Source organism: Saccopteryx leptura, chromosome 2, assembly GCF_036850995.1.
Source record: "Saccopteryx leptura isolate mSacLep1 chromosome 2, mSacLep1_pri_phased_curated, whole genome shotgun sequence".
In the NCBI taxonomy this organism is placed as follows: Eukaryota; Metazoa; Chordata; class Mammalia; order Chiroptera; family Emballonuridae; genus Saccopteryx; species Saccopteryx leptura.
The window spans coordinates 127,361,193-127,385,514 of NC_089504.1; the positions used below are offsets into that span (position 1 = coordinate 127,361,193).

Below are 24,322 nucleotides of genomic sequence, written 5' to 3' on the forward strand. Positions count from 1 at the left end.
TCTAAATAGAATATAGCTGTTGTTATCATAGTCATCATTATTCCCCAGAAAATTCTTTAATGGACATGTAGACAGTTTTCTGAAGCCATAAAGACAAACATATATAGGTCTCTTTTATTTATTTATTTTATTTTTTTTAGAGAGAGAGAGAGCGAGAGCCAGACAGACAGGAAGGGAGAGAGATAAGAAACATCAACTCATAGTTGCGACACTTTAGTTGTTCATTGATTGCTTCACTATGGGCCTTGACCCAGGGCATTCTAGCCAAGCCAGTGACCCCTTGCTCAAGCCAGCAACCTTGGGCTCAAGCCAGCAACATTGCGCTTTAAGCCAGTGACCTTTGGACTTAAGCCAGTAATCATGGGATCATGTCGGTGATCCCACTCCCACTGTGCTCAAGCCAGTGACCTTGGGTTTCGAACCTGGGACATCAGCATCCCAAGTTGATACTCTATTCAGTATGTCACCACCAATTAGGACATAAATATTTTTAAAATGGAAGTTATATTTCTTTTGTACAAAACATATTGGTGCTGGCCAGTGCAGAATAAGATAAATTATGCTTTATAAATTCTTAAACCAATTCAGAATACAAAATTGTGCCAGCCAATCCAGATTAAAGGTAAATTATAACTCATAAATACCTAAGGCCAGGAGTCAGCAAACTATTGCCCAGCTCTGTTTTTGTAAACAAAGTTTTATGAGAATACAGCAATGTTCATTTATTTACAAATTGTCTGTGGTCCCAATACAACTGCAGAGTTGAATAGCTGCAACTCCACAGCCCTTAAAGCCAAAAATATTTAGTACCTAGTCCTTTATTTTAAAAATTGGGCTATTTTGTGTCCTGTCTTTTTCTTTTAATACAATTTATTTTCAGAACAGCTTTAGGTTCACAGGAAAATTGAGTGTAAGTTACAGAGATTCCCCATTTACCTGCTGACACCATATGTTTCATAGCCTCCACCACCAGAGCAGTACATTTGTTACAGTTAAGGAAACTGCACCCACATATCATTATCACCAAAAGTTCATAGATTACATTAGATTTCACTCTTTGTGTTGTACATTTTACATAGGTTTTGACAAATTTATAATAGTATATATACTATCTCTTTTACCTTTAATTGTAAGCTATTTCTGTTATTACTTAATATTATTTTTATGCCTATATAATATTCTATCTAAAAGTTGGGTCACACTTTATCTAATATTTTCAAATGCTACTATAGTTTATTATACACTGCCAATCACATTTTCAAAAATGTGGTTCCAACTTGCGGTGTACTAACTTTAGTTCTGAGTACTCTCAATATTACATTTGCTTCCTAATTTAATAGAGGCACAAAGGTATACCATTATGTCCATTTTCATTCCCTTGACTATTACTGAGGATGAACAACATATTTTATATTCTAATAAATTTATCAGTTAATTTTTGTAAGGATACTTGAAGCATTATAAAAGTATCACTTCTTTGAAAAAAGCTTATGCATTATTTCTCACTTTTAATTCTAACTTTAGAACACTCCAGGAATGGTAGCTGAAAATTACAATAGCGATACTTTGCTGATAAACTCTAATAAACAATAACCTGGATATCTGGGATTATTTTTTTCTAAAGAACAAGAGTTCTGAGATAAGCATGACCTGGTCCCCTAAATTCAACACCGGAACTAGGCCTTTCTAGTAAAGAGATCAAGGCATTAAGATTAAAGGAAGATATTATTGGGGGGGAAAAGAAATAGGTAATTTTAGAAATCTTTTTTTTTTTCAAAGAACTTAAACATTGAGCTTTTTCTAGCAACTAGATAAAAGTTGATAACATGATATGCTTAATATGATAAGCAAATAATCAGTGGGAAAGACTGTAATACTTTACATGATATTTTGACTAACAAGGACTGCTTTGTTTCAAATTTCCAAATACTTCATTTGTGTTAATACTTTATTTAACACAATATTGTGAACTATTTGACTCCTAAACACCACCTTATAATAAGAGAAATGGTTGAACACAGTAGAGAACACAGACCTTGAAGTCAGAACTAGAGTTCAAAATCCTGACAAGTTACTTATCTCTGCAGGCCTGTTCTTTCATATTTAAAAGCAGGTAAAAATAAATCCTACCTCCAACATTTATTGTAGGAATTAAGTGGTATCATTTATCATGATCACTGATAAGCACTAGGGTTGGGCATTAAGTTTTTAAAATCTGTATTTTCTAGTTTTGCTCACTTTTATTGTTAAAAATGGTGCTGCCCATGTCAATGGCTGTTGCCCAGGTGATACCATTAATTGCCTTTCTGCTTGGGAAGGGGTTTCGTTATGTTAATGTGTGCTGGAGGAGGGGCTTTCATGCCAAAAGTTTTAAAGGAGGAGCTAGGAGGCCATTATGGAGGAGACCACGTTGTTGCAGGGAGAGCGACCACGTGGTTGCAGAGGAAGAGGCTGCCAAGATGAAGGCATGCAGAGGGCACTTTGGTGCCCGTGTGTTTGTTTTTACTTGCGGGCCGAGGGCAAGGCTAGAAATAAAGAAAATGGCCCACCATTTCCTGGCTCCATTATTTCTCTACGATCTATCCGAATCTAATGTGAACCTGCATGGGCCTGGCCGCAGCTGTGATGGTGGCCACAACTACCAGCCCTACAACTAGGTATTCAAGAATTGAAATAAGAATGGCAAGGAAATCTACATCACTTTTATGTATTTCTAAACTAAACTTTATATATACTCAATTATGTGGTGGATACAGGAGGAAAGTAGCTTTAAACTTGTACTTACCTAATCAATGATATACACAACAGTAATATTATCAAAGTTGAGAAGAATAAAAGTCCTAAAAATAAAAGCCCAGATTCTCTTTTTACCTAGTTAACACAAAATGTATATTAATATACAGTATTCTTGTTTTTTCTATGTTTATTTTTTATATTTTCTACAGATATGCACAATTTTTAAAATAATGAGAAAAGAGTAATGATAAGCTTAATATTTTAAAATAAAACATATTCAAGCAGTGATCAGTTTTTAAATAATGATTATATTCAAGTTTAGTGGTTCAATTCTTTAAATCAGAGAAATACTGATCCGAAATATTTGTGAGTATAAGTAGACATTAAACCTGAAAAAAGGAGTCAGAAAGTCATTTACTGACTCACATTACACGACGGTAATTACACAGCACACATACTTGTAGTGGCAACTTTCTTCCAGAGAATGGCTGAGTTTGACTTCTAGGAGAAGCGGAAACTCCTTTAACCTCTAAATCCATTCAAGTTCACGTACCGATTGTGCAGTACACTTTGAAAAAGATAAAATACGTATATATTTATAATTATAAATATAATTCTTACTCTAATTTTAAATAAATCATACAAACTACATAATTATATGACAAGCAAAGAAGTCAGGTGGCCAATCACTTTTACTCTTTCAGCAAAATTAACTATTTGTGGAGCAATTACACAAGTGAGGCAACATTTATGAAGTAAATACTAATGTGAATAATGGCTCCCCAAAGGTATCTATATCCTAATCACCAGACCACACAAATATGTTACCTTACATGACAAAAAGGACTTTTCAGATGTGATTAAGTTAAAGATTTTGAGATGTAGAGATTATCCTGGTTTAATTGGTTGCTCCAATGAAATCACCAGTGTCCTATAAAAGGGAGACAGGAAGATCAGAGTGGAAAAGGAAAGATGTAAGAATGAAAGCACAGGTCACAGAGCAAAGGTGCTTATTGCAGGCTTTGAAAATGGAGGCAGAGGACACCAAGAGTCTCTGGAAGCTAAAAGAGACAAGGACTGGATTCTCCCCTAGAGCCTCCAGAAGAAAGCAGCCTTGCTGACATCTTGATTCTAGTCCCATAGAATTCATTTTGTACTTCGGACCTCCAGAACTGGAAAATAGTGAATTTATACTGTCTTAAACCACTATGTTTGTGGTAATTTTTTACAGTAGCAGTAGAAAATTAATGCATATACCTCTTCTCTACTACAAAGTGATGGTTTATTTTCTTTCCTCTTTTCCTAAACCTTTATGAGTTTTAATTTTGCCACAGTGGGCTGATGAAAATATTGTTGAGCAAGCAATATTATCTAATACAAAGAATAAAATGGAGTGAATGGTTCAACTAGTAATTATGAGGTGATAGGTAAAAATGCTTACAAAAGAATGTGAAAATAATCAACTTGCAAATATGTACAAAATAAAAATCATATGAATACCTCAGTCATCCAAATTCTAAATATTTTATTTTATACTTCAGCCTTATGTTACAAGGATACATTTTTGTTTAATGGTTCATTCATATTTTCTTTCTCTATTAGACTTGGGTTTAATAGGATATAGAAATATAGATATAAATATAGATATAGATATATTTGGTACATATAGGTATATAATATTTATGTATATAGGTATATACTGTATAAAAATATGCATATACTATATATATTTTTTAAGGAAAGATAGCATGGCATAGTGCTTAGAGTCAGATAGTCTGACACTAAAATCTTTATTTTTAAAAAATATTTATTTATTGATTTCAGCAAGAAAGGAAGGGAGAGAGAGAAACAGGAACATCGATCTATCCTCTACGTGCCCTGACCAGGAATCGAACTGGCAACTTCTGCACTTCAGAACAATACTCTAACCCAGCGGTCCCCAACCTTTTTTGGGCCACGGACCGGTTTAATGTCAGAAAATATTTTCACGGACTGGCCTTTAGGGTGGGACTGATAAATGTATCACGTGACCGAGACAAGCGTCAAGAGTGAGTCTTAGACAGATGTAACAGAGGGAATCTGGTCTTTTTAAAAATAAAACTTCGTTCAGACTTAAATATAAATAAAATGGAAATAATGTAAGTTATTTATTCTTTCTCTGTGGACTGGTACCAAATGGCCCACGGACCAGTACTGGTCCACAGCCCGGGGGTTGGGGACCACTGCTCTAACCAACTGAGCTATCCACCCAGGACTTAAAATCCTCATATTTAACAATTTCCCATAACATAAGCTTGAGTGAGAACTTAATTTTCCTTAGCCTATATTTCTAATATGCAAAATGAGTTTAATCTCAGCACCTTTCACCCTCCAGTATTATGTGGAACATGGTTAACATTCAATACATGGTAGCCATTATTATTGTTATTAAAATATAGTTTTATTTCATGTCCAGCAAAATCCTCTCACCTGAAATATATACCAGTTCTTTATTAATACACCTATATGATTCCCTTCACTCCATTGCCATAGCCCCCTCTCCTAAAAGCTGCATGCCCTAAGCCTGGAATTATACTAGCAGAGTAAAGTCAAGTAAACTTACCATCTAACAGTAGACATATTCTGAAAACATAACAAATCATTATATTTCAAAATACTCCTATAGCACTAGCAGATAGCTTGTTTTTCACAGATAATTTTCACACAAAAAAGCAGCTTTTTAAAGCTGTTACTGGTTTGGTAGGTGGAGGGGAAGCGTTGTTTGCATTTGATCACATCACAAGAGCTATAAGTATTTGTCATGATGAGTTGTAGCCAGCAAACCCAAGTTGAAACAAGGGTGTTGAACAATCAGCTAAGTGATTTTCTCCACACATCAGTCACACAATTATTTATACGTAACTACTCTAGCCACTTCAAATAACTATAGGTCACTTTAAATCACTATAATTCACTTGCCAATAATAAAAACAACAAAATTTATATCCTCAAATATCCAGGTCTACCTCATGGCTTCTGTCTTCAACCAAACTGCTATAACTCTTGAGAAGTTACTGCTAGCATGCAATAAGTCTCAACATATTATCTTTAGCGCTACCAAAATGAATTAAACTCACTTCCCACTTTTCTTATTTTTTAAGGATGTTTATTTCCAATCTAATTATCATCACTTCTCTTGGTTAGTGATATTAGTGGCTAAAATATTGCTTATACTAAATCAGAACATATTGGAAAGCAAAGAATAAACTGATTGAATGCAGCCCATCATCAAGGAGAGAAGAATGAGATTTGAAAATATTATCTAGTATTTTAAGTTCCATGCAGGCAGAGACCCAATAGGCCTACCTTGGGGCCCACGTGATCACAGATCCAGGTATCTTAATTGAACTGGGTCACTGTTAACTTTTAACAAGGCAGAGTAATTGCCCTACATCTTTCCCCCCAAAATTGAGACTATACTTCAAAGCAATGGCACTTGCAATGTACCAGAACAAATGCTCCACCTTCTTCCCATCTGGGATTAACAGACCGGTGGGACACAAGGAACACCTAACCTGCCTTGATCCAACAAGCTAGGTGAAGACCAGATTCAAAGTGGGAGGGCCGGTAAAGGTATAAACTGGAGCGATTTCACCAAGAACCCCTGAGACAGTTTCAGAAAGGACAAGCTGGAAAAAGAGCAGTTCCCAGCAAAGATTTCAGCAACTCAGGCCTGTGCCTGCAGGTTGCCTGGCAACAGACACCTCCACCTAGGGTTCCAACCCTTCTCTCACTTTCAGGATTAAAAAAGGTCGTATACCCAAGTCCTTATCTACATCCACGCTACCTCCCGCTCCCAAGCTGTGTGGGCCATTTCTCCTCTGTCCTGGTGCAAAGTGCAAGAGACCCCGTCAATCCCTCACTCACGGTAAAATCAAACTCCTACTAGCAGCCGCTGAAACCACAGCCCTAATCCAGCTCTGCGACGCCTCTAAGCCCTGGGCAGGAGCTGAAGTGGATTCACTCCTCTGTGCTTCTCCTGCGCGGGGAGAGAGCCAAAACCCGGCCCGGATCTATGGCGGTTGCATAGTTCTTCCTTTAAGTGAATTCTATTCAACATATTTTATAAAGCATCTACCAGGTGTCATCTCCCAGAATGATGTTTTGATAGGAAAAATATTTTAATAATAAGCTCTCAAGGAGCTTGCAATTATTTAAAAAGACAAGACTGCAGTATAGTATTTATTATATATAAACAGAAATAAATACTAACTGAAATATGTATGCACACATATACAAGTAAGCATGAACACATATTGTATAATATCTATGATTACAAATTAAAATATTGATATAATAAGAACAGCCAAGGAATCAGGAAACCTCCATTTTATCCTTTGCTCTGCACACAACCTTTTGGTTGTCAACTCTTCACAATAAAAAAAAGAAAAAGAAAAAAAAAGAAAAAAGAACAGGGAGGGAGTGGGGGGAAAGAGAGTAAAGAGGGACAAATATATATCTTTATATATAAAACTGAGACTCATAGACATAGAAAAAAGTGAAGTACTTACGGGGGGGAGGAGAGTGAAGAGGGACAAATACACTATGAAGGAAAAGGATTTGACTTTGGATGATGGACACACACACAAACAACAGTTTAAATGCCATAGAGATGTTCACCTGAAATGGGTTGATCAATATCATCCCATTAAATATAATTTCTAAGTAAAATTTTTTTAATGAATGGTGTGATTTGAGGTATTTCTAAGGTTTCATTCCATTCGAAGATGCCTATCTTTCCTAAACTGCACAGGCAAGTGTCAGATATCCAAACTAGAACTAAGATCTTTCAAGCTTAATCCAATTCTTTAACCACAAAATCAAGTTGTTTTCTACTCTGCAGTTTCTTTTTCAAAATTAGCTCCCCTCAGAATATATGTATTTAAATTTCCAGTTGAAGTCAGTTTTGGAATAAAAAGACAAATACATTTTTAAAGCATAAAAATAGTGAAGTCGGCCCTGGCAGGTTGGCTCAGTGGTGGAGCATCCATCCAGCATGTGGAAGTCTTGGGTTCAATTTCTGATCAGGGCACATAAGAGAAGCAACCACCTGCTTCTCTACCTCTTTTCCTTCTCTTTTTCCCTAACTCCCCCCACCCTAGCCATAGCTCATTTGAGCAAGTTGGCCCCAGGTGCTGAGGATGCCACCATGGCCTCCTCTCAGGTGCTAAAATAGCTCAGTTGCTGAGCGACAGAACAGCACCCCAGATGGGCAGAGCACTCCCTCCTAGTGGGCTTGCTGGGTAGATCACAGTCGGGCGCATCCAGAAGTCTGTCTCTCCACCTCCCTGCTGTCAATTAAAAGAAAAAAAAAATAGTGAAGTCAATGGGTATAAGATAATCACTCTTGTGTCATCTTTGTACTACATAAAATTTATCTACCCACTCTTCTCACACAGAAAAAAAAGCAAAAATACACTGAAAAAATAATAAAACAAAAACTAAACTTCAACTTTTAAAAATTTATCAAAGACCTTAAAAATTGTAGTGCCCAACTAATGTTGCCCATGCCACAGATATTCAAGAAAAGAAAATATCCTTGTCTATTCTAGTCACTTGGACTTAGTACACCTAAATTGCTTCAGAATAGTATCTGAATAGAGTTCACTAAGCCCTTAGGAACATGGTCTAAATAAAACAAATCTATCTAATTCAGATATGTGTTAAAACATCTATATAAAAAGCAATAATCTTGGATTATGTGTTGATTATATAAATTTTACTTTTTTGCCAATCTTCAATACAATTCATTACTTTAAAAAAGTCCTAGCTTGACCAGGCAACAGTGCAGTGGATAGAGAGTCAGTCAGGGAGGCAGAGGACCCAAGTTCGAAACCCCAAGGTCACCAACTTGAGCTCAGACTCACCAGCTTGAGCATGGGGTTGGTGGCTTGAGTGTAGGACCAGAGACATAACCCCACAGTTACTGGCTTGAGCCCAATGTTGCTGGCTTGAGCAAGGGGTCACTGGCTCAGCTGGAGCCCCCCAGGCGAGGCACATATGGGAAAGCAATCAATGAACAACTAAGGTGCTGCAACAAAGAATTGAAGCTTCTCATCTCTCTCCCTTCCCATTCATATACCCCTCTCTGTCCCTCTCTCTCTTTCTCTCTTTCTCACGCTAAAAAATAAAATAAAATAAAAATCCTGTTGTTATTGCAGCCAATTAATTTCTCTATCTACAAAAAAAAATTAAATTAACCATATGTTTACATATTATTTTTAGTATCAAAGTAATTTTCATTTGAAGCTCAACAAATATCCATTGAACACCTACTATCTGGAAGTATATAGCCAATGTCATAAAAAGTAAAAATATATAAGCCTATTTAGTATTGTCTTTTAAATTGAGTCTAAAATATTTACTGAGCCACTAGTGTGTATATAAAAAATAAGATAGTTTCTAAAGAAGCTTTGTATACAATATTATTTGAAATTCAAAGAGTGCTTGCTCATTTCTTCAGTGACTCGTTCAACAAATTTTATTGAGGGCATAAGAGTTTAGTAGCTAGTGACGTCACGGAAATGGCGCCGTGAGCAGCACGTCCGACAGACCTCCCCAAAATCTCAACAAATTTGTCAACTAGAAGCAGAAAAATTTATCCTCGGAGCATCCACACTGAAAGCAGAGGGACTGTTGCCCAGGAGGGAATACGCCTGGGTTTTTTTTGTTTTTGTTGTTTGTTCTTTTTTTTTTTTTTTTTTTCTGCTTTTGTTCTTGGTTTTCCTTTATTTGTTTGTTTTTGTGGCATTTTGGGTACTTTTTACATTGCTTTTTAACTCACTAGCATTCCTCCCAACCCAAAGTCTCCATTGTATTTAGTCTTCACTCCACTTAATACAACAAATTTTTACTTATTTTTATTTTTTTTCTTCTTTAAATATTATTTTTTCTCTCCTTTTTTCTGTTTCCCTCTTATCCCTCTCATTATATCTTTTAGTCGACCATCACTTACAAGCAAATCATTTGATGCTTGTCTAAGATATCCTCCTTTTTTTTTTTTTTTTTTTTTTTTTTTTTTTTTTTTTTTTTTGCATTTAGTAGGTCCCTACTCCCTTTTTTGCACCTTGAACTCTTCACCCCAAATCAGGCCCTCCATTATAGGCAATTTTTGTTCCATTTAGCATAATATAATTCACAGGTCATCACGATATTTACCTAAAGAGGTGAGAGGAGGGAAGGAGAAGAAAGAAAAAAGGGGGAAATAATACATCATTACTTTTTGTGTGTGTGGAGTGTTTTTTGTTTTTTTGTTTTTTATTTTTTTATTATTTTTTTTTCTTTTTTTTCCCTTTTTATTCTTTATTAATTTTAATTAAGAATATCAACAAGACCACCTTCAGATGCCAATAAGAAAAAGGAAATCGAATATTATGGATACAAAAGATAGAGAGGTAACACAAATAGATGTGGAAAAATCTATGGAGAAAAGATTTAGCTTACTGGAAGCCTTGGAGCCAAATGACAGAGAATTTAAAATAGAAATCTTAAAAATACTCAGAGATATACAAGAAAACACAGAAAGGCAATTTAGGGAAATCAGAAAACAACTCAGCGATCACAAAGAATATATTACCAAGGAAATTGAAACTATAAAAACAAATCAAACAGAAATGAAAAACTCAATTCACGAACTGAAAAACGAGATAACAAGCTTAGCTAATAGAACAGCCCAGATAGAAGATAGGATTAGTGAAATAGAAGACAAGCAACTTGAGGCACAACAGAGAGAAGAAGAAAGAGACTCAAAAATAATAAAAAACGAGAAAACCCTACAGGAATTGTCTGACTCCATCAGAAAGAATAACATAAGAATAATAGGTATATCAGAGGGAGAAGAGAGAGAAAATGGAATGGAGAATATACTTAAACAAATAATAGATGAGAACTTCCCAAGCCTGTGGAAAGAACTAAAGCCTCAAATTCAAGAAGCAAACAGAACACCGAGTTTTCTTAACCCCAACAAACCCACTCCAAGGCACATCATAATGAAGATGACACAAACCAATGACAAAGAAAAAATTCTCAAGGCAGCCAGGGAAAAGAAGAATACAACATATAAAGGAAGACCTATTAGATTATCATCAGACTTCTCAGCAGAAACTCTACAAGCTAGAAGAGAGTGGACCCCAATATTCAAAGCCCTGAAAGAGAGGAACTTTCAGCCAAGAATACTATACCCATCAAAGCTATCCTTCAAGTACGAAGGAGATATAAAAACATTCACAAATACAGAAAAGATGAGAGAATTTATCAGCAGAAAGCCCCCACTCCAGGAAATACTAAAGGGGGTTTTCCAACCAGATTCAAAGAACAAAAGAAAACAGAACCCCAAGTAACAGCTCCACCAAGAAAACAATAAAACCAAACTTAAACTGTGACAACAAAAGAAAAAAAAGGGGAGAAAGGATGAAGATTAACAGTAGCAAAGGACGATGAAGCGCAGAAATACTCATAAGAAAGGGTACTACAATAAATATGGTAGGTACCCTTTTCATTACTTAATGGTAACCACCCTTGAAAAAACCACCACAAAAACACTTGACTTAAAAAAGGTAGCAACAGAGGAAAGAAGTATGGAATACAAACAAACAAAAACAAATGATAGAAAAACAAAAGAGAAGAATCAAACAAGATACAAAACTAACAGAAAGCAATTTATAAAATGGCAATAGGGAACCCACAAGTGTCAATAATTACACTAAATGTAAATGGATTAAACTTACCAATAAAAAGACACAGAGTAGCAGAATGGATTAAAAAAGAAAATCCAACTGTATGCTGCCTACAAGAAACTCATCTAAGCAACAAGGATAAAAACAAATTCAAAGTGAAAGGCTGGAAAACAATACTCCAAGCAAACAACACCCAAAAAAAAGCAGGTGTAGCAATACTCATATCTGATAATGCTGACTACAAGACAGAAAAAGTACTCAGAGACAAAAATGGTCATTTCATAATGATTAAGGGGACACTGAATCAAGAAGACATAACAATCCTTAATATATATGCACCAAACCAAGGAGCACCAAAATATATAAGACAGCTACTTATTGACCTTAAAACAAAAACTGACAAAAATACAATCATACTTGGAGACCTCAATACACCGCTGACGGCTCTAGATCGGTCATCCAAACAGAGAATCAATAAAGATATAGTGGCCTTAAACGAAATATTACAACACCTGGATATGATAGACATCTACAGGACACTTCATCCCAAAGCGACAGAGTATACATTTTTCTCTAGTGTACATGGAACATTCTCAAGAATTGACCATATGTTGGGCCATAAAGACAATATCAGCAAATTTAGAAAAATTGAAATTGTACCAAGCATATTCTCTGATCATAAAGCCTTGAAACTAGAATTCAACTGTAAAAAAGAGGGGGAAAAACCCACAAAATTATGGAAACTAAACAACATACTTCTAAAAAATGAATGGGTCAAAGAAGAAATAAGTGCAGAGATCAAAAGATATATACAGACAAATGAAAATGAAAATACGACATATCAGAATCTCTGGGATGCAGCAAAAGCAGTAATAAGAGGAAAGTTCATATCACTTCAGGCCTATATGAACAAACAAGAGAGAGCCGAAGTAAGCCACTTAACTTCACACCTTAAGGAACTAGAAAAAGAAGAACAAAGACAACCCAAAACCAGCCGAAGAAAGGAGATAATAAAAATCAGAGCAGAAATAAATGAAATAGAGAACAGAAAAACTATAGAAAAAATCAATAAAACAAGGAGCTGGTTCTTTGAAAAGATCAACAAAATTGACAAACCCTTGGCAAGACTCACTAAGGAAAAAAGACGCAGGACTCAAATAAATAAAATCCAAAATGAAAGAGGAGAAATCACCACAGACATCATAGATATACAAAGAATTATTGTAGAATACTATGAAAAACTATATGCCACCAAATACAACAATCTAGAAGAAATGGATAAATTCCTAGAACAATACAACCTTCCTAAACTGAGTCATGAAGAAGCAGAAAGCCTAAACAGACCAATCAGCAGGGAGGAAATAGAAAAAACTATTAAAAACCTCCCCAAAAATAAAAGTCCAGGCCCAGACGGTTATACTAGTGAATTCTATCAAACATTCAAAGAAGACTTGGTTCCTATTCTACTCAAAGTCTTCCAAAAAATTGAAGAAGAAGCAATACTTCCAAACACATTTTATGAGGCCAACATAACCCTCATACCAAAACCAGGCAAGGATGGCACAAAGAAAGAAAACTACAGACCAATATCTCTAATGAATACAGATGCTAAAATACTAAACAAAATACTGGCAAATCGAATACAACAACATATAAAAAAAATAATACATCATGATCAAGTGGGATTCATCCCAGAATCTCAAGGATGGTTCAACATACGTAAAACGGTTAACGTAATACACCATATCAACAAAACAAAGAACAAAAACCACATGATCTTATCAATAGACGCAGAAAAGGCTTTCGATAAAATACAACACAATTTTATGTTTAAGACTCTCAACAAAATGGGTATAGAAGGAAAATATCTCAACATGATAAAGGCCATATATGATAAACCATCAGCCAACATCATATTAAATGGCGTAAAACTGAGGACTTTCCACCTTAAATCAGGAACAAGACAGGGTTGTCCACTCTCTCCACTCTTATTTAACGTGGTGCTAGAAGTTCTGGCCAGAGCAATCAGACAAGACAAAGAAATAAAAGGCATCCACATCGGAAAAGAAGAAGTAAAGGTATCACTTTTTGCTGATGATATGATCCTATACATCGAAAACCCAAAGGACTCCACAAAAAGATTACTCGAAACAATAAACCAATACAGTAAGGTCGCAGGATACAAAATCAACATACAAAAGTCCATAGCCTTTCTATATGCCAACAATGAAATATTAGAAAACGAACTCAAAAAAATAATCCCCTTCACGATTGCAACAAAAAAAATAAAATACCTAGGAATAAACATAACAAAGAATGTAAAGGACCTATATAATGAAAACTACAAGGCATTGCTAAGAGAAATAGAAAAAGACACAATGAGATGGAAAAATATTCCTTGTTCTTGGATAGGAAGAATAAATATAATTAAAATGGCCATATTACCCAAAGTAATATATAAATTTAATGCAATTCCCATCAAAATTCCTATGACATTTTTTAAAGAAATGGAACAAAAAATCATCAGATTTATATGGAACTATAAAAAACCCCGAATAGCTAAAGCAATCCTAAGGAAAAAGAATGAAGCTGGGGGCATTACAATACCTGACTTTAAACTATATTATAGAGCCACAATAATCAAAACTGTATGGTATTGGCAGAAAAATAGACACTCAGACCAATGGAACAGAATAGAAAGCCCAGAAATAAAACCACATATATATGGTCAAATAATCTTTGATAAGGGGGCCAACAACACAAAATGGAGAAAAGAAAGCCTCTTCAACAAATGGTGTTGGGAAAACTGGAAAGCCACATGCAAAAGAATGAAACTCGACTACAGCCTGTCCCCGTGTACTAAAATTAATTCAAAATGGATCAAAGACCTAAATATAAGATCTGAAACAATAAAGTACATAGAAGAAGACATAGGTACTCAACTCATGGACCTGGGTTTTAAAGAACATTTTATGAACTTGACTCCAATGGCAAGAGAAGTGAAGGCAAAGATAAATGAATGGGACTACATCAGAATAAAAAGTTTTTGCTCAGCAAGAGAAACTGATATCAAAATAAACAGAAAGCCAACTAAATGGGAACTGATATTTTCAAACAATAGCTCAGATAAGGGCCTAATATCCAAAATTTACAAAGAACTCATAAAACTCAACAACAAACAAACAAACAATCCAATAAAAAAATGGGAAGAAGACATGAACAGACACTTCTCCCAGGAAGAAATACAAATGGCCAACAGATATATGAAAAGATGCTCAGCTTCATTAGTTATTAGAGAAATGCAAATCAAAACTACAATGAGATACCACCTCACCCCTGTTAGATTAGCTATTATCAACAAGACGGACAATAGCAAATGTTGGAGAGGCTGTGGAGAAAAAGGAACCCTCATACACTGTTGGTGGGACTGTAAAGTAGTACAACCATTATGGAGGAAAGTATGGTGGTTCCTCAAAAAACTGCAAATAGAACTACCTTATGACCCAGCAATCCCTCTACTGGGTATATACCCCAAAACCTCAGAATCATTGATACGTAAAGACACATGTAGCCCCATGTTCATTGCAGCACTGTTCACAGTGGCCAAGACATGGAAACAACCAAAAAGCCCTTCAATAGAAGACTGGATAAAGAAGTTGTGGCACATATACACTATGGAATACTACTCAGCCATAAGAAATGATGACATCAGATCATTTACAGCAAAATGGTGGGATCTTGATAACATTATACGGAGTGAAATAAGTAAATCAGAAAAAAACAAGAACTACATGATTCCATACATTGGTGGAACATAAAAACGAGACTAAGAGACATGGACAAGAGAGTGGTGGTTACCAGGGGTGGGGGGAGGGAGGACGCAGGAGGGAGGGAGGGAGAGTTAGGGGGAGGGGGAGGGGCACAGAGAAAACTAGACAGAGGATGACGGAGGACAATCTGACTCTGGGTGAGGGGTATGCAACATAATTTAATGACAAAATAACCTAGACATGTTTTCTTTGAATATATGTACCCTGAATTATTAATGTCATCCCATTAACATCAATAAAAATTTATTAAAAAAAAAAAAAAAAAAAAAAAAAAAAAAAAGAGTTTAGTAGCTGATCTAAATGCTATTGATGTAGTGGGGAAACAAACTAAGCCGTGTTTCAGTGAAGGGAACACTCTAACAGAGGTGACAAATATTAAATAAATAATGTGATGTCAGATAGCAACCGGTTAACGGGATAGACACTGACAGGTAGGAAATGTGGTTTGATCAGGTATGGCTTTATTGGGGGAAATTCTGAAGGCAAAGGGAACTGCAAGAGCAAAGGCTTAAGGAGAGAGCATCCTTGTGGAGCTGATGGATGTGGCTGAAGCAGAGTGAGCCAGGAAAGGATGTAGGACAGGCACCGGAAATGAGCCACAGCCAGGTTTGTTAGTACCTTGCAGGCCATACGTAGGACTGTGGATTTATAATATCAATATGATAGGAAGTCATTAGAAGGTTTTGAAAAAAAGAGGCTTATGTCTTAAAAGGAATAACCTGGCTCTTTTATGGAAAATAAACTGTAATAAAGCAAGAATAGGTACAGAGAAACCGAGTAGAAAGATACTACTGTTTTTGTTCTACCAGGAGAGGATGATGACTCTAATTATGGTGCTGGCCGTCCCAAGAATGGGAAGCAGTATTTAGACTCATGATATATTTTAAAAGCAGAGCTAAAAGGATTTATACATTGATAGAGTATAATGTATGAAGGGAAAAGAAAAAGGAATAAAATATTTTGGCACATGAAATGTTTAGAGGAGTAAGATGGCATGATAGTTAATTTTATGTGTCAACTTAGTAAGACAATGGTGAGAAATTATTTAAACACAAGTCTAGATGTTTCGTGCAGAAAAATTTTAATGTGATTATAATTTAAACCAATAGATTTTGATATATCAAATTACTCTCCGTAGTGTGAGTAGTGACCATCCAGTCAGTTAACGACCTTAAGAGCAAAAACTGAAGTTTTCCAAAAACAGAATCCTACCTCCAAAGTGCAAGGCAGAAATTCTGCCTGATTTTCTAGCTACAGACTCAAGTCTGAAACATGAACTCTTACATGAATCTTCAGCATGTCAGCTTACTTTATAGATTTTGGGCTTGCCACAATTGCGTGAACCAATTTTTTTTTTTTGTATATTTCTGAAGCTGGAAATGGGGAGAGACAGTCAAACAGACTCCCGCATGCCCGACTGGGATCCACCCAGCACGCCCACCAGGGGCGACGCTCTGCCCACCAGGGGGCGATGCTCTGCCCCTCCCGGGCGTCGCTTTGCCACGACCAGAGCCACTCTAGAGCCTGGGGCAGAGGCCAAGGAGCCATCCCCTTAGCCCTGGCCATCTTTGCTCCAATGGAGCCTTGGCTGCGGGAGGGGAAGAGAGAGACAGAGAGGAAGTAGGGGGGGTGGAGAAGCAAATGGGCGCTTCTCCGATGTGCCCTGGCTGGGAATCGAACCCGGGTCCCCCGCACGCTAGGCCGACGCTCTACCGCTGAGCCAACAGGCCAGGGCCGAACCAATTTTTTCAAAATCACTGTGTGTGTGTGTGTGTGTGTGTGTGTGTGTGTGTGTGAGAGAGAGAGAGAGAGAGAGAGAGAGACAGAGAGAGTGTGGGGGGGGCGAGGGGGTGTGTGTAAAGGGGGTGTATGGATAGATGTTTCATTGTTTCTGTTTCTCTGGATAACCCTGACTAATAGAGGGGGAAAACAAAGTTTAGATATTGTAACATGAAGTTCTTAAATGACAGGAGAGTCCTTCTAATTGGAGGATTTCAAAAAAGAGTTAACATTTGTTTAAAATGTCAAAAGATTCATTTATTAATCTGTTCATCAAATATTAAATTCTTCTATTGAGATGCTGGGGATATAGTATTAAAAATAATAACAATAATAATAAAAAACAATCCCTGCCTCCTAGGTCTTACATTCAGTTGAGGGAAAGTGAATAATGACATAAATAAGTAAATTATCTTATAAAATTTAAGGAGGGTTATGGAGAAATACAAAGTATTAAAAGGTCAACAGAGCCCTGGCCGATTGGCTCAGCGGTAGAGCGTCGGCCTGGCGTGCAGAAGTCCCGGGTTCAATTCCCGGCCAGGGCACACAGGAGAGTCGCCCATTTGCCTCTCCACCCCTCCCCCTCTCCTTCCTCTCTGTCTCTCTCTTCCCCTCCCGCAGCGAGGCTCCATTGGAGCAAAGATGGTCTGGGCGCTGGGGATGGCTCTGTGGACTCTGCCTCAGGCGCTAGAGTGGCTCTAGATGCAACAGAGCGATGCCCCAGAGGGGCAGAGCATCGCCCCCTGGTGGGCATGATGGGTGGATCCAGGTCGGGCGCATGCAGGAGTCTGTTTGACTGCCTTCCCTTTTCCAGCTTCGGAAAAATGAAAAAGAAAAAAAAAAAAGATATAATCTGAGCAAATATTTAAAAGAAATTATAAATGAGGTTATAAAAAATAGTTGTAACCAAAAGAAACAATAGCTAATGCCCTGAGACAGGAGAACTGGGTTTTTTCAATGACCATAAATGGGGCCAGAATGTCTGAAAAAGAAGGGGAGAGAAATGGAAGATGAGATCAGAGTTAGGCCCTGTTGTTTGGGATCTTGAAGGCTATTGTGAAGATTTGAGATTCTGTTTTCAGTGCCCTGGGAAGCCAGCAATTGGAAGATTTTGAGCAAAGGAGTGACATGATCTGATTTACATTGAATAGGATAACTCTGGATTTTGTGTTGAGAATAGTATTTAAATATTGGAATACGAAGATAAGGATAATGGACGCAATAGTATAATATCCTAGAAATATTCTTTTTCTGTATTCTTTTTTATTTTGCATATTTAAGTCTTAATCTGGAATTTATGTTGGTGTAAAAAAAAAAAAAAGGAAAATATTAAATCCAATAAGGCTAAGTAATTATCTCTTTACAGGGACAGAGAGAGAGTCAGAGAGAGGGATAGATAGGGACAGACCTACAGGAACGAAGAGAGGTGAGAAGCATCAATCATCAGTCTTTCGTTGCGACACCTTAGTTGTTCATTGATTGTTTCTCATACGTGCCTTGACCGTGGGCCTTCAGCAGACTGAGTAACCCCTTGCTTGAGCCAGCAACCTTGGGTCCAAGCTGGTGAGCATTTTTTATTTTGCTCAAGCCAGATGAGCCCGCACTCAAGCTGGCGACCTCGGGGTCTCAAACCTGGGTCCTCGGCATCCCAGTCCAATGCTCTATCCACTGCACCACCGCCTGGTCAGGCTGTATCCTGATTTATTGATGTCACCCCATTAAAATTAATAAAAATTAAAAAAAAGAGTGAGTCTTAGACAGATGTAACAGAGGGAATCTGGTCATTTTTTAAAAGTAAAACATCATTCAGACTTAAATATAAATAAAATGGAAATAATGTAAGTTATTTATTCTTTCTCTGCAGACTGGTATTGTAAAGCCAGCAGCCAGGGCTGCCATCACAGCAGCTTCCCGGCCCATGCAGGTTTGCATTGGATTCGGACAGTTAGTAAAGAAATAGCGGAGCCATAAACTGATGGGCTGTCATCTTTAATTCCAACTTGCACCCGGTGGGCAAGTAAAAATACACACTGGGCTCCAAAACCCACTCACATTCAGTGCTCACAAAGCCATTGACTTACCGAGTTTCCTAGAATCAAAGGTTTCTAGCTCACCAGCCTTATTCTCCTCAGTTCCCCATCTCCTTCCTTATCCCAGATACAAACTCTACACTAACTGGCATCTCACTCAGCACTCCGCCATCTTGGCTGCTTCTGCAGGCCTACTCCACGTGGCCTCCTTCTGCTCTCTGCTCTGCTCTCTCCTCTAATGATAATCTCAGGAACCAAGAGAGCAAACTCTCGTTCTGCCTCCATTTTATATTGTAGCTTCACAACCTCTAATCCAATATACAAAATAAGGAAGCCTCTAATACAAAGTCACTTCTCTGAGGCATGATTGGATTGTACCACCCCACATCAAAAAGGGTGGAAAAGGCTTAATCCCAAAACCAAGCCCCAGGCTACAAGGATTCTCAACACACATTAATATCACCTGGGCGACGGCCTCACATGGGCAGCGCTATTTTTAACAAAGTGAGCATAATATATTTTATCTGCCCAACAGGTACCAAATGGCCCACGGATCAGTATAGGTCCACAGTCCAGGAGTTGGGGACCATTGCCATAGCGCACACCTGGAAATCTTCTAGGGCATACCAGTGCATCCTGGCGCACACTTTGAGAACCACTGGATTAATATAATAAATAAATTCTGTAGCATGAATTTTAAAAAGGTGAAAATATCCATGGATAAAAGTAAATGCAACATAAGGAATTTGAGAACACTAGGTGTGTGTGGAGGTAGGAGTTAAAATTGTGATTTCAGTCCCTGGCCGGTTGGCTCAGCGGTAGAGCGTCAGCCTGGCGTGCGGGGGACCCGGGTTCGATTCCCGGCCAGGGCACATCGGAGAAGCGCCCATTTGCTTCTCCACCCCACCCTCCTTCCTCCCTGTCTCTCTCTTCCCCTCCCGCAGCCAAGGCTCCATTGGAGCAAAGATGGCCCGGGCTCTGGGGATGGCTCCTTGGCCTCTGCCCCAGGCTCTAGAGTGGCTCTGGTCGTGGCAAAGCGACGCCCGGGAGGGGCAGAGCATCGCCCCCTGGTGGGAAGAGCGTCGCCCCTGGTGGGCCTGCCGGGTGGAACCCGGTCGGGCACATGCGGGAGTCTGACTGTCTCTCCCCGTTTCCAGCTTCAGAAAAATACAAAAAAAAAAAAAAAATTGTGATTTCAAATACAGTGAGCAGTATTGCTGTCCCAGGTTTGATTCCTAGTCAGGGCACTCAGGAGAAGCGATCATCTGCTTCTCTACCCTTCCTCCTTTTCTCTTTCTCTCTCACAATCATGGCTCCATTGGTTCCAGCAAGTTGGCCTGGGGGCACTGAGGATGGTTCCTGACCTCTGCCTCAGGCGCTAAAAAATATGTCTCCGTTGCCTGGCAAAGGAGCAATGACCCCAGATGGGCAGAGCATCACCCCCTAGTGGGCTTGCTCGGTATGGGTCCCTGTCAGGGCCTATTCAGGAGTTTCTCTCTGTCACCCCTCCTCTCACTTGGAAAAAGGAAAAAAAAAAAAGAAGAAGAAGAGATTTTGTCCAGAGAAAGTACTTTGCTACATTTTCCATGTGTCTATTTTTGTCTTTCTGGGCAGCCATTCTCTTCAGGTAAGAAAACAAGTAAATTATTGAATTACTAAATTTTTGACAAAATAATTTAAATCACACCATGTCATCAAGCATATGTTTGCTTTATTTCCAGTCTCTGAGGAAACCAGCAGTACAATGTTACAGTTTATTTAAGTTTATATTTACATCAGAGATTTTAGACTTTTACATGTATGCATACCCATTGCCAACTTCCTTTGGTCATAAGAAGGAAAGAAAATCATATATAGGGTTATGTTCTCCAAATTCTACAAGAGGAAAAAAATATTCAACCTCAAAAGATTTTTCTGTTCATGTTATTCTTCAAAAATTTAAGCTTTAAACTAATTTACTTAATATAGGAGATACAGAGAAATACATACAACCAGATAATCGCCAGTGACAAATACCGTTATCTATTGATTCATGCTTTATTTATTTGCTTGTTTTCTCTAGAAAAGATGCAATTCACCCCACACTTGTTAATCAGTTGCATGGCTTCAAGCCTCTCAACATTTCAAATGGTATTGATTCATGACAGTAAGGTCAGATTGCCACTAAATATGAAAATCTTCTCATTGACTTTCAAAAGCCAGGTAAGAAAAGCAGGCTGAGAGCCATCTAAAGCGTGGATTATATTGTGGTTGCCAAGGTGCCAACTTGAAAGCCTCAAAATCTAGGTATGCTTGCACTCTTGAGACCATGGTTATATGCTTCACCCCTAACTCTTGCCAAACTACTGTTGAGACAAATGACTCCATGGTGGGCCATGGATCTCAAGGGAAAATGGACAAATGGTGGCAGATCAGCACAAACAAGCACATTGACATCACTGGCCGAACAATTCCTCAAGTACTTGTGCAAAACCAAGGACTAAGGGCAGTAACATCCCATGAGATAGTCTCTGATTGTCCCTAGTGCTCTCCCAGTTTGCTTGGATCATAAGTCAGGACAAATATCCAGTGATATTTTTCATGAATAAAGTGGCTGCATTGAACTTGATGTTTCCTACTTCCTCAGTTTACCAAATGCTAAGTATTAAATAGCGTAAAGCATTGTACTTTCATTGTTGTTTATAATTTTCATCTTGCTTGCATTCTAGTTTTCTTAAGGGCAAGACTATGTCCTTACCCTAACCAGAACTTCCCTTTCCAGTGCATACCACAGCGCTTGACACACAAGAACTGTTCTAGATGTACAACTTGAAATAGAGGAAGCACAGAAGAGAAAGCAGAAAAAAGACTGGCAGGAGAAATAAATTGATTTGCTAAAATCTGTACTATGATGTAAATATCATACAGAAGACTGAAATGGGAAGTGTTTGCTAGACACAGAACAGTCTGAAAGGTCATGACAATCAGTATACAGTAGTAACAAGGAGTTTTTAGAATGGTATGACACCCAAGAGCTACTATACTTTAGAACATTTTAGAAGACTGAAAAATTTATGGATGAATAATTTGATTATGGATTTCTTGGACAGAGTAAATAACTGATCTAAAGACATCTGCAGAAATAAGTCTCATGTGCCTGACCTGTGATAGCACAGTGGATAAAACAGAAATAAGTCTCATGTAGCTTCCCAAAATTGTTGTTTACATAACACTATTTATATTCTGTGTAGTATCCATAATATGCCATTAGCCTTAATTTTTCAGTGCGGGGACTGTCCCAATCAGTTCTGAGGCGCTATCTCAAAACAGGTTATACACATCACCCTAAAATATGTAATGTATATAAACATATAAATAAATACAATTAAACAGATGCATATATAAAATTTCCCAAGGCAAGTAGAAATTGTTTTTAACACATTTTCAGTCTTAGTATACCTTGAAGGTGTACACTAACACATAAATATTTATATCTTCTGTCTTTAGCCTCAATTAGAGTGTGGTGAAGAGCTAATTCATCTGCATCAGTGTGGATGTTGAAAGCATATGCTATTGATACTTGTGAGGGCAAGAATTTTTTATTTGACAAGGATACCTCAACGTTTAAAATCTTATAGGAGTTTTCATATCTTGTGAAAGATCTCCTACTAATAAAAAACAATGTGTACACAGGTCATGGTAAAATGAGGCAGAAAAGCCAGACAGGGAAGCTCAGATCTCGTCCACCTTAAAATTCATATCAGCTCACTGGCATTTCTGAATGAATGACCATAATCTATCATTCACAGATAAAATCAACCCTATCTGTTGTGTCTTCTGAATTATTGCTTTTTGGATGCACGAATTCAATGATATAGAAATACCCTTCAGAATATAACTAGAATAAACATGTTGAGAAAGGACCTAAGGCTTCTTACATTACACAGCAATGGAAATTTTGCAAATGTAATTAAGGTGATGGAGCTTAAAATAGGAAGCTTATTCTAGGTTATCTGAGTGGGTCCATCTAATCGCATGAGCACTTAAAAGCACAGGGCTCTCTCTGGCTGGAGGCAGAGAAATGAAGCAGAAGAAAAAGTAGAAAAATGTGCAGTGTGAAAGGAACTCAACTTAGCACCACTGCGAAGGAGCTACATGGCAAGCAGAGAAGGAAATCAAGCAGCTTCTAGGAGCAAAGTCAGCCCCTTGACTGACATCCTGTTACATGAGGGGACCTCTGTTCTACGACTGCACAGAACTGAATTTGGCACCTGAATGAGGTAGAATCTTCCCCTAGAGCAACTAGTTAAGGGTCCAGCCCAGAGAACACTTTGATTTCAGCCTTGTAAGATTTTTGGGTTGGTTTTTTTTTTGGTTTTTTTTTTTTTTTTTGAGAGATAGAGAAAGGAAGGGAAAGAGACAGAAATGTACAGAAAAACATCGACTTGTTCCACTGATTCATGCCGTCATTGGTTGATTCTTGTATGTGTCCTGACTGAAAATCAAATTATAACCTCAGCATGTCAGATGATGCTCTGACCAACTGAGCCACCTGGCCAGAGCTGCTTTGTGAGATTGTGAGCAAAGTACCCAGCTGAGCCATATTCTGCATGGACTTCTGACCCATGAAACTGTGAATTAATAAATGGATGTTGTTTTAAGCCATCAAGACTGTGGCCACTTGTTATAGAAGCAATAGAAAATCAATACAGAAGCCCTGGCTGTGAAATTAGATTTTCTAGGTTCAAAGCCCAGCCCTACCACAAAGACATAATAATCTCAGAAAGTTTACTAGTCAAATCCGTGACTTGATCAACCTCTACAATTAAACATAACCTTGAGAAAGTTATATCTCCATTCTAAGTCTCTGTATTTTCACTTGAAAAATTTTAATAAAAATAATGCCTTCCTTATAGTTTCGCTGGGGGTATCACTGAAATACTGCAAAGGACATATTTAGCCTAGTTCTGGAATATAGTATGTGTTCATCAAATATTAGTTATTTCTATTTAAAATTAAATATATTTGTTGATATATTTATTGATATTTGTATTTGTCTATAATTACCTAGAAATTTATCAAAACTAAATGGACTGATGAATAGACAGAGGGTTGGTAAGTGGATAAATATGTGAAGATCAAGTATAATATAGATCAAATATAATATTCTTGGTAATGGCAAAAAATAGAGGTGGTAAGTATATAGATGCTTACTGTGAAATTCTTTCAACTTTTTGTATACTTAACAATTTTT

General features: G+C 37.5%; 1 protein-coding gene across 1 annotated transcript in view; it reads right to left on the reverse strand.

Moving 5' to 3' along the window:
• The window catches only part of CAPS2 (calcyphosine 2), a 153,627-nt gene extending 147,408 nt beyond the window's left edge, over nucleotides 1-6,219 (reverse strand). Inside the window, exons 1-3 of the mRNA XM_066368692.1 lie at nucleotides 6,082-6,219; nucleotides 3,565-3,667; nucleotides 3,195-3,304 (exon numbers count right to left, since the gene is read on the reverse strand). Coding sequence (XP_066224789.1) covers nucleotides 3,195-3,275 — 81 coding nt within the window. The 5' untranslated portion in view covers nucleotides 3,276-3,304; nucleotides 3,565-3,667; nucleotides 6,082-6,219. The remainder of the gene's footprint in view (nucleotides 1-3,194; nucleotides 3,305-3,564; nucleotides 3,668-6,081) is intronic.
• Nucleotides 6,220-24,322: the final 18,103 nt, after the last annotated feature.